General features: G+C 51.7%; 1 protein-coding gene across 2 annotated transcripts; it reads left to right on the top strand.

Annotated features, from left to right (window-relative positions):
* The first annotated feature begins 1881 nt into the window (after positions 1-1881).
* On the top strand, positions 1882-8527 carry EGR2 (early growth response 2). Of its 2 annotated transcripts, none has more exons than XM_083505168.1 (2): positions 1882-4917; positions 5925-8527. In XM_083505168.1, the coding sequence occupies exons 1-2, from the start codon at positions 4740-4742 to the stop codon at positions 7217-7219; spliced, it is 1473 nt and encodes a 490-aa protein (XP_083361294.1). In that variant the 5' UTR covers positions 1882-4739; the 3' UTR covers positions 7220-8527. The 2 variants fall into 2 exon arrangements, with proteins under 2 accessions (XP_083361294.1, XP_083361295.1); XM_083505169.1 differs by having other exon boundaries at positions 4777-4917; positions 5825-8527.
* Positions 8528-11346: the final 2819 nt, after the last annotated feature.

Genomic DNA, 11346 nt, shown 5'->3' with positions numbered 1-11346 from the left:
GCGTTCTTACTCCCTCCCAACCCCACGCCATGGATTTTCATTTGCACCAAAATCTCACTCCTTTTAGTTTTGTTTCCTCGGCCCCTCCTTCCTAGCCTGCACCTATATTGTTATAAGTGACCCCAGAAAGGGGAGGGTGGGGAATGATGCAGCAAAATGTACAAGGCAAAGACTGGGGTGTGGGTGGGAACGGATAAATGCGATCGCATAGAATTTGGCGAATCATCTGGTGTGTGGTTGCGGCAAGAGGAGCCCAACATCATTACGGGGTGGCTGCATAATTGTAGGTTTCCTAACAAGGATGGAATGGTGTGGGCCATCATTCTGCTTTCAGAATTCGTGCTGACTACTCGGGTTCGTGAGAGCACCAAGGCTTCTCTGATGCTGCTTACTATATACCTGCCATTCTGAAGCTACTCCAGCTTGGTAAGCTATTTACTACTAATAATACTTTTTTGGGGGGGGGACGACACCTTGTAAAGAGCGAAAGAGCAATAAGTGTTTAAATGAATTTAAATAGGAAGAGGGTTAAGCTGGAGAACTAGATAACAGAATGCTGGTTAATACTACACGCCCTATTTAACACCCACTATTAAATCTACTTTCAAATGCATTTTTTTAAATAAAAAGTGTGCACTTGAACAAACCCACTGTGGCACAGTGTTCTTTCTAGAATAAAAACGATACTTGCAAGCCCACAGAGAAACAGACCCAACGTGTCTAAAGTTTAATCTACATCTACCTTTTAAGTATTGACACAAAGCATTTTGAGGGCTTAGGGGAAGTGATGTGCGGATATTAATATAATGCCAAAGCAAACTTCTCCTGATTTCACAGAAAATACCTAATTGCCTATTTATTTATTTTTTAAAAAAAGTTAGCAGAGATTTTTCACTCTACCTCCCTTCAAAAGTATTAGGCAGCTGAGGGCACTCACAACGCCCTCTCAACAAGAAACAATTTATACATAGTGTTTAATATATAAATCTCTCGTTTTCTTCTGGTATTGAAAAAATGTGTGTCTTTTAGCTGAATTGAAACGTGTTTCTTTTTTTTAACAATATGCAAACTGTTCTGCCTGCAATTAACATTTTTGCCACAGGATGGCGCGTGATCAGGCGAGGGCGGAGAGCAGTTTTAGATGCAAGCGGAATACAGCACTTGCACGAGGGATGAAAGATCAGGTTCCCTTCGGGTTTTTCTTTTTAACCGAGAGGAATAAAAATTTAACCCGCATTACTCCCCTCCCCTAAGCAATATAATACAATACAAATTCAAAAACTGTCAAGGCAGCACTGGGTTTGTTGCAAAACAGGCAAATGAGCTACATCGTCATCACCATTATTACTATTTATTTGCTTGAGAGTCGCGTCTGAGACACCTCTATTATAAGACATCGGAATAAGGAAAATGCAGCCAATTGCAATGAAAGCCACTTGTGAGATGCTCTAAGGTTCAGATTTCAGAGCCCAGATGAGCTGTAAATGGAAAGGAACCAACTAAAAGGGTGATCATCCGTGGAGGCGACTCGGCTGTGGTTTCCCCCCAGCTCTATATGCCATGGGTAGGCAAACTAAGGCCCAGGGGCCGAATCCGGCCCAATCGCCTTCTAAATCCCTCCCGCCGACGCTCCGGGAATCTGCGTGTTTTTTACATGAGTAGAATGTGTCCTTTTCTTTAACATGCATCTCTGGGTTACTTGTGGGGCCTGCCTGGTGTTTTTACCTGAGCGAAATGTGTGCTTTTATTTTAAATGCATCTCTGGGTTACTTGTGGGGCATAGGAATTCGTTCACCCCCCCCCCAATATAGTCCAACCCCCCCCCCAAGGTCTGAGGGACAGGGGACCGGCCCCCTACTGAAAAAGTTTGCTGACCCCTGTGCTAGACGTAGCCCAGCAACCTTCATCCCCGTTCAGCATGGCCAATGGTCCTCGATGATGTTGGGCGATGACGGAGGCCCAGGACATTTAGAAAGCGGCCCCACACTGGCTACCCCCACCCCTGATCCTAAGGAAAACCCGCGCGGGAGGTTTGCAAGGATTTGCTCTCAGTTCGATCCTTTAATAAAAGGCTTTTCAACTGAGAAACGCCACCTTCCCTCTTCGAAAACAACAAAACGTGTCTCCTGTAGCGCGTGCGCGTTGACGGCCGGGCCCCAGGCCTCCTTTCTGAAAGGCGAGGCTGAGGCAGCAGTGACTTTCCAGCTTTTGCTGGCCTCCAACTCCCAACAGTCCCGGCCAGCATGATCAAGGGACGGAGGGAATGGGAGCTGTAGACCGGAAGAATTTGGAAGCCCCCATGTTCCATTGTTTTAAAGTTTACTTAGAGAGTGTAGTACTGTACAGTACTTTGCCTGTTTTTTGGGGGGTATTTCCAGATGGGGGCTTGGTTTGCTAACGGGCTATTGGCATATCGCCTACCAGGACGAACCCCAAGACCAGATTTTGGGATAAAATGGGCTGGGGGAATAGACAGTGGCGTTTTGCATGCCAAGGGTGTCGTGTGCTCGCTTGTATCTATATGAGGATCACCCAGCCCACCATCGACACCTGTCACTCTGGAAGCACTCGTTTAGTGTTCCCGCAGGCGACTATTGCTAATTCTAGGGGTGCCACGTGGCGATCATGCAAACGGTTTGTGGCCGCTTAGCTCTTCCGTGGGCAGAACATAATTGGGTGGCTTTGGGCCTGTACAGAAAGTGGTTCCCTTTTACAGCTTTGCTGCCGAGATCAGCCATAAAAAGGGGAGATGGTGTGGGTTTGCTTTGAAAGGCCCGTTGCAAAAGAAGTGCTGGAAATTTTGAGAGCGGTCTCCAAACCCCCCACGGCGCAATCCCACGCGCGTCTATTCAGAAGGCGGCCTCACTGGGCTCGCATGACTTGCTTCCTAGGACACAAGGGCATAGGATCGCTCGCAGCCTTAATCTGATGTGATCCCGCCACGGAAGCGTTGTGATCCGGTGTTTTATGAGGACGGGTTCTCAAAACTCAAGCGCTGCAACAGGGTGGCGTTCCCCTCCACTTCCTTTAAATGAGGAGGATTGGGGGTTGGAATCCGAGGCAGCTCCATGGGAGATAAGAGATGACTAATCTGCATTAGCAGACCTTGATTTAAGATGCGAGTCAGCGCCTGCTGGGTCTGCTCTGAATGTCAAGGTTCAGCCTGCAACACGTGCGCGCGGGAGCGCGAGGATATGGCTCCTGAGCATATGCAGAGCGCCTGCCCCTCACTCATGGGCAATTACCACCACCAGACCCTTCTCGCCCACAAAAAACTACGGGAATAAGCTTCGGGACAAAGAGAACAAAGTCCAAACAAAAAGAAGTCGGCGGGAGCACCTGAAATACTGCAAACCAGCCGGATCTATAGAGGGGGTTGGGGGTTGGGTAAGAGAGGGGCCTTTCCTAGGGGCCCACGGCGGCCTGCCCCCATTTATTGAACTCATCGTGGCTTTTGTCATTGTCATCTAAAGTGCACCCCCACCCCATGAATTGCTTCGCGGGTGTTCTGTGTGGATTTGACTCCGACTCCAGATGGACCCGGACGGTGTTTTACGAAGCCCGAATCGCCCACATGAAGTTTCCCAGCGGGCGGGTCGCGGAGAGGATATAAACAGTGGCGGCGGCGTCGAGACGCGCACTCGCCGCTGGCACAAAACCGGCAGCCGCTCGCTCTGTCCCGTTTGGCAAATCTCCCCCTTCCTGCAGACCTCTCACTCTCTCTTTCCGCGGCGGAGCAACTTTCCACTTGCGCGGCGGAGAGAGCGCGCGCGCAAGTTTTCCATCCAAGCAGCTGTCGTCTAACTCATTCATTCTTATCGGCGCATCTTTCCGCCACTAATTCAGAAAAATTAAATTGGGAGTGTATGTACGTGCGGGGGGTGGGGGGTGGGATAGAATCCGGCTTGGTGAATGCAGCTCTTTTCCGATTGGCCCGTTAGGAGCTGCCCAGAAGAGAGAGCGGGGGGAGGGGGCGCTTAGACGGCTATCTGATCCGCTCCCCGTGTGTGTGTGCTTGTGTGTTTTCTTTTTTCCGAAGTTGAAGTTTCCGGAAGGACTCCCAAAAAGGCAGTCGGGGAGGAGCCCCGCCGTTGCCGGATGCTCGCCTTTTTAGGAATGGGGCTCAGCAACCGGAATATCCCTCTCGCGGGGGCTGCAGAAAGCGATCTCTGGTGGTCCCCCACGCCGCAGCCCCTTCCCCACGCCGATGGCCACGTGCGCCGGAGATCCGGCTCGAAATTGGCAGCCACGCCGCGGCTCCGCTGCCCCTGCCATGCTATGCCCAAGTTTGCCGCTTCTTCTGCACGGTATAGAAAGAAAGCAGGGGCGGGGATGCAGCCACTCCGGGCGCGCCATGCTAATTTCCCATGTGACGAGCCTCCCCGGCCGCCCTTCCCCGTTCCTCAGTCCTTATATGGGCAGTGACGTAGCGGGCATTCACGGCCTCCCAATAAATACTTAGAGCAAGACTTTCCATCTACCGAGAGCTGCAATTGATTAAAACGGGCTCTGCAAGGGACACCGACTGTTACAACAACATTTACAGCAACTCCCGGGGCTTTGAAACAGAGCAGTTATCAGAGGGAGGCAGAGCAAGAGCCTCTCTTTAGATATAGGATTTAAACCAAACCAAACCAAACCAAATCTATCTACTGGAGGAGAATCGACCCTTTCCCCTTTCCCTGCACAATAATTACACCACGGGCAAGGCAGGGCAGTTTCCCTTGTCTGTGGACCAAATGATGACCGCCAAGACGGTAGACAAAATCCCAGTCAGTCTGAGTGGGCTTGTGCACCACCTCCCTGAAAGCATTTACTCAGTGGAGGACATCGCCACTACCCTGCCAGGATCAGTGATCAACTTTCCTAATGGTGACTTGGGAGGACCCTTTGACCAGCTGAGCGGTGTGACAGGAGGTAAGGCGCACCCCCCCCCCCGCGAGCCGCTTCCCAAAACGACCTTTTTGGATCCGGATCTTGGGCTTTTGGTGGTGGGCAAGAGTATTTTTTTGTGGGAGGTGTGGGGGCAGTAGGGGCAGCACTTTGAGTTTGGGGCTGATGTTTCAGTGGCAGGGAAACTGGGTCTCTGTGCATGTGCAAACAGGTGTCAAGGGGCAGGGTGATGCTGGAAGCTGCAAACCTCCACCTCTCTTGCCCTGGAGAAATCCCACTGACTTAACTGGAGTTTTCAAGAAAAGGGCGGTTTTTTTGGGGGGGGGGTAGTGTGTTAAATTGGAACTCGTATCCTGAAACTGGAAGAGATTCCCTAACCTTGAGATGAGCTACACTAAATAAACTGCCCACAGTTGGTAACAGACATTTATATAGGGCCGACGGAACTGTATTTAATCGGGGGTAACCTAACTGTGTGACTAACTGCACAAGACGCCCACTTAGAGCGCTGGAGTCGCTTTTACTGTCAAGAGCGAAAAGGATAATTTGGGGATTCCCGTTCATATCAGTGGGGTTAAGGTTGTGTGTTTTGGGGTAACTCACCCCCCCAAAAGTGCAAATGGGGTTTGTGGGTTGCAGTGAATGTAGTGTGTGAAAGTGAAATGTGTCTTGTTTGGGATTTCGGTCTATAGAACCCCCCCCCCCGCCCCACTCCTACCCCTTGCGCGGGAATTTCTGCTCAATCCAAGCCACCAAAGTTAGGGCTAAGGAACTTTCAAACGTGGCGCAGACTGCGCCGCTTGAAAGGCGCTCTCCCCTCGGGGAAATCGACGCCCCCACTCTCCCACCCCCACCGATCCGTGAGAAAGAGGCCCCCGTGTTGTGTCTGCGTGGGCATGGAACGGATACTGATGCTCACTTGCCCTGGCAGGGAGAAGACGCTGCCCGGGCGCTGCTTGGCCCGCGGGCCCTCGAGGAGAGCCGCGGGGCCCCCGGTGCTGACCCGCCTTTCTCTCCCCTCCACCCTCCAGATCATGGCCTGATCGACATGAGCGACAAGCGGTCCCTGGAGCTGCCGTACCCCTGCAGCGGCTTCGCGCCGCCTTCGCGCGGCCAGCCCTTCACCTACATGGGCAAGTTCTCCATCGACCCGGCGCAGTACCCCGGCGCAGGCTGCTATCCGGCCGACGGCATCCTCAACTTGGTCAGCGCCGGCATCCTGCAGGGGGTGGCTGCCCCCTCATCGTCGTCGTCCGCCGTCGCCTCGTCCTCATCCGCCCCCTCGTCGTCTTCGGTCACTTCGTCGTCCGCCGCCTCGTCGGGATCTCCCAACCCGCTGGGCTGCGCCATGGCGCCCACCGCCGGAGACTTGGAGCACATGTACTCGCCGCCCCCGCCGCCCTACTCCGCCTGCGGGGAGCTTTTCCAGCCGCAACAGCACCACCACCACTCCCAGCAGCAGCAGCAGCAGGCGCATCCGGACGGCTCCTCGGCTTTCCTGGCCGCCTCTTCGGGGCCCTACCCCCCGCCCCCTTCGTACCACCACTCCCCCAAGGCGGGGACGCCATCCGGCGCCGACGGCGGCGGCCTCTTCTCCATGATCCAGGACTACCCGAGCTTCTTCCCGCCGCCGCCGCCGCCGCCCCCGCCGTGCAGCCAGCGCGACCTCCACGGCGCCGCCGTCGAGCGGAAGCCGTTCTCGTGCCCGCTGGACTCGGTGCGCGTCCCGCCTCCGCTCACGCCCCTCTCCACCATCCGCAGCTTCAGCCTGGGCGCGCCCCCTGGCGGCTTGGGCGACGGCCCGGCGTCGGGGCCCGCGGCCCGCTTCGCGCCCGGCGCCTACGGCAGCCCGGCCCACTTGCCCTTGCGCCCCATCCTGCGCCCGCGCAAGTACCCGAACCGCCCCAGCAAGACGCCCGTGCACGAGCGGCCTTACCCGTGCCCGGCCGAGGGCTGCGACCGGCGCTTCTCGCGCTCCGACGAGCTGACGCGCCACATCCGCATCCACACGGGCCACAAGCCCTTCCAGTGCCGCATCTGCATGCGCAACTTCAGCCGCAGCGACCACCTCACCACGCACATCCGCACGCACACGGGAGAAAAGCCCTTCGCCTGCGACTTCTGCGGGAGGAAGTTCGCCCGCAGCGACGAGAGGAAGCGCCACACCAAGATCCACCTGCGCCAGAAGGAGCGCAAAGGCGCCAACGCGGCCTCCGGCCCGGGATCGGCCTCCGCCTCGGGCCCCGGTGCGCCTCCGCCCGGCTCCATGTGCTCCGGCGGCGGCGCCACTCTAACCTCGTGTGCCTCTCGGACCCGGACGCCCTGATCCTGAAGCCTCTGGGCCCGCTTTTGGCCACGGACTCGCGTTGCGCGTGAGGGGGCCTCGCCGCCTCCTGCGATCCGCCCGTCCCGCCGTCGGTGGGCAGCGTCCGGCAGGTAACCGGTAAAGGATCGCCCGCTCTCCACGCCTCATGCTTGTTGGGGCGGGCTGCTGGACAAACTGCGGGAAGCGATCGGGTCAGGCTGGACTTGGAGAAGCGCCCCTTCATAGCACAGACCGGTACCTTTCCCGTGGGGAGAGTCGGGGAGGGGAAGTGGTGGGGAGGGGAGGACTCTCACGTGCACTTTATAGCCCCCCAAGAATCCAGCAGCAAGGATCCCTTGTTATTTGCCAAAGCCGCCCAACCCCTGCCCTCCTCACCCCTTCCGGCACGCACGCACCACGGCGTTGTTAAAGATGGAAACCTTTCTTGTTTCGTTTCGTTTTAACAATCTAAATGCAACTAATTAAGCAGCGGGCCCCAAGCACTGTTTACTTGGAAAAGCATGCAAAACCAATGCGTCTCTGGATAAAACAGAAATGCAATGGGGACAGGGCAGGGGGACAGGAGGCAGGGGGCAATATCTGGCCTTAATAGTGGGGGGCGGGGAAGGTACTTTCCAGATTTAAAATAACTATTTCCTCCCCCTCCACTGTATATTTCCACCTTTTGTGGTCTGTATTCTTTTGAAAAGCAATGTGCACTGTTCTCCTCCCAGGGTGAGGAAGGTTAGAAGCTAGTGGACTGAATGGAGTGGACTTATTTAACTTATTTCAAGGGGGACTGTACATACCTTCTCTGGTGTCTGGCTGCATGCAATCGTGTTGAACTGTCCTTGGTGCCTTGTTCTGGGGATGTAGGCAATGGTTCCGTGGCTGCATGGCGAATCGGTTGCCTTACTAATCACGGCACAGTGGGGTGGGATGGGAGGGAGAGAGAGAGATTTATCATCAGCTCCCTGGGTTTTAGTATAGCTGTATATTTCTGCCTATTAATATTTGGATTTTTTCATAGAAACTCTATTTTTGTATGCACTGGGTTTTCCTTTGTGACTTATTATTAAGTGTTGCTTTTGTAGAAAATAATATTTTGGTTCATTGGTCCGTTGATTTGTTTTTTAAAAAACAGAAGGATCACAGGATGTGTATAATCTTTCTAGAGGGCTGACAGAGAAGCTGTTGGCTTCTGCACAATGGGTGAAATCGAAGTGATCCGCCTTAAAAAGGCACGACCACTAACTGGAGCCATCCCCCCAAGAAAGGTGGTTTTGTCATGAACGTTGTGTAAATAAATGTTTTGTGCAAAGAAAAAAACCTGTCCTGTTATTACTATGAAGTATCCCACACATTGAGCTACGTACTTGTATATTACAGTCATGGGTACTGGAGAAGGGATGGAGGCAGGGAAGAGATTTCCATCCCTACATTTGAGAATTCCCCTTCATAGACAAAAAATTAAGTGACTGTCAAAAAAGTAACTTAGTTCTTTTAATGTTTCTATCCATTACCTCCTGGTTCTGCTTACATTTTCTCTGTCAAACACGTCAAACATGAATGTTCATGTTATCCTGAATTTAAAGCTGGCTATGTTGATACTAGGATTCCCACTGTCTTCGGATGGAATCTTGAATTCCCCGTTCTAGGTCTGCTACCCAAGATCCCACAGAATCTATTGATCCACCTGTTAAAAAACGTTTATCACATTGTTCTAGTGTACATATGCAGGACTGCTTGCAATGCCTAAAACTGCAATTCCTAAAAAGCACTGTGGGACAACTGCAAAAGAAACAGGGTCAGCAGTTAAAGCATCATGAAAACATTGTGTGGAAAACCTGCTGGAAGAAAAATATGTTTAAAACCCAGTGAAAGTAAACAGTGAGGGAGGGTGGCCAACTGTGCCTCATGGGGCAAGGTATTCCTTCATTTTTCTGTCTTGTCCTGCTATATCGTCACTAGATCAAAAAACAAAATGATGAGATAGGCCTGAATTAGGGCTGTTATTTCTACAAGGCGATCCTTTTAAATCAGTGTCTAATGTTTCCAAATCTGCTCCTTTCAACTCATGTGTATCAAGCGGACCTAATGTACTACCCAGCCAGAGTGATACATTTTGTCCCATCAGCCTCAGTGGGAAAAGTGCAGGCCTGATTCTGTATATGTCTACTCATTGTATCCAGTGGGCCTTACAGGTAAGTGCAGTCACTTTCCCAGTGCCTGGAATTCCTTTACGCTTGTTCCCCCTAGCAAGTTTTCACCGGGGGGGGGGTGTTGGTGGTGGTGATGATGACGACGATGACGATAGAAAGGGCAGTTTTGAAATTGTGAGACTGAATAGTGCCACAGCCAAGTTTGTGCCATTGCACTTTCACACTTTCAGCTGTGTGTCCCTCCTAGCAATTTCGCCTGCTTGCAGCAAAGGTATTTGGTAGAAACATCCACACAGTTTGAAATAGTGTTGATACCTCACACAGTATGGCCTGGATCTAAAGAACCATGAAAGATAATTTAGTGAGCTTGGAGGTACGGTAGATATGGAAGCCATTCCTATGCATGTTTACTCAGAAGTAAGCCCTATTGAGTGCAATCAGGCTGTAGTGCAAACCTAACCATGTGTCCTCAGAAGTATGTCCCACTGATTTCAATGGCTCTCACTTTCAAGTAAATACACAGAAGAATGCAGCCTTCTAGGTCACTTGAGAATGTTTTGAAGTAGCAGGTTTGGCACAAGCCCATTCAAAGAAAAACGATCTGGTCCAGTGGAAGCACTTTGTGAAAGCTCATGTTGTTCTTTGGATCACAGCCTATGAAAGTTGGGTGTTCATTTCAGATCTTGCAGGTTAGGTATGCACAACAGGTCTTTCCTGACTCGTGCAAAATTCAACCTGAGGTTCCGGAAGTGCACGAAATGGCAACATGCGCAAAGCTTCCTTGTCCTTTTTGCGTGTAAACCAAATCCTCGAGCCGAGTAGCACTTGAGCACTGAGGACTTCCCCACAAAGCAATAAATAGAAATGTTAATGCATTTTTGACTCATTATTGTTCCGTGATTTGAGGCATACTAATTTAAGCAAGCTCAGGAAATAAATACCGCACCGACCAAGCATGGCCCACTTGGAGAAAGCTGCTTTGATGGGCAAGGAAAGGTTTCTGCAGCTTTGCAAAGAGAGCACTTAAAGAGCATCATGCTTCACAGGAAAATGTCACTTTAAATAGGTCACGGGCTTCAATGCCTTTTTTGCCAGATCCCTCTGTAAAGAATCTTGTCGTGGTGGAAACTCCTGATAACTCTGTGACCCATTCTTTGTCTTGGAAATAAATCCACAGACATTAGTTTCGTGCTAACCTTTTTATTTGGCTGCTTGCCCACACATATCTACTGTATGTGGGGCATTAGGCCAGCATCGGGTTGGGCTTGTTAGTCAACTGCAAGGAGACATTGCCAGTTCTTGAAACCCCCTGGTTCCGCTGCTCCTCCGCAGTTGAAGGGGAGATGGGCCCAGGGAGAGCACTCAGGGGGAGGATCCCAAATGTGGTGTAAAGAAAAAGCACTAACTTGGGCAAGCCAGAGGGAGAGAGGCAAGTGGCTATTAGTACGCTGGTTGAACATGGGAATTTCAGAGTTTTGGTGCCATCCCTGAGTCCTATTACTGTGTTTTTGCTTTAGCGGCAATGAAATCGTAGGAACTTTGCAAAACGTACAGTGATATGAGAATGGCCAACACACGGCATTTATATTACTTGACTTCTTCAACACTTTATGGCTGGCCCCCAAATACATGAGCTGACCCCATTGAAAAGCCCTGCCTTTGAGGCAAGGTGCAGAAATATGGAAGCTCTCTCTGTGGTCTTGGCTCTATGATGGCTCCTTTGCAAGTGCAAGTCTTCACTTGATCCTGCAGTCGTCGTGTGATTCCTATGTATGTATGTATGTATGTATGTATGTATGTGTGAGCCAGCCTTTTGGTCTTTTAACCATGAGTGCTTAGAGCAAAAAGAAAGATGACGGGGACTAAGATAAAGGGAAAGAACAGGGCACAATAAACATTAGCAAATGTAGGGAACGTTTAGCTGGTCACAGGAAAGGGAAGGAGGCAATATGTCTTCGGTTGTTTCCACAAAGTACATAGTGGGCA

Source organism: Podarcis liolepis (genome assembly GCF_965112155.1).
Source record: "Podarcis liolepis genome assembly, chromosome: 5".
Lineage (NCBI taxonomy): Eukaryota > Metazoa > Chordata > Lepidosauria > Squamata > Lacertidae > Podarcis > Podarcis liolepis.
The sequence above is the reverse complement of the archived record's forward strand: the minus strand, read 5'-3'. Positions and strand labels throughout refer to the sequence as shown.

Coding starts and splice junctions, on each gene's coding strand:
- EGR2 (XM_083505168.1), top strand. CDS start 4,740: ATGATGACCGCCAAGACGGTAGACAAAATCCCAGTCAGTCTGAGTGGG. Junction 4,918..5,924: donor GCTGAGCGGTGTGACAGGAG/GTAAGGCGCACC, acceptor TCCACCCTCCAG/ATCATGGCCTGATCGACATG.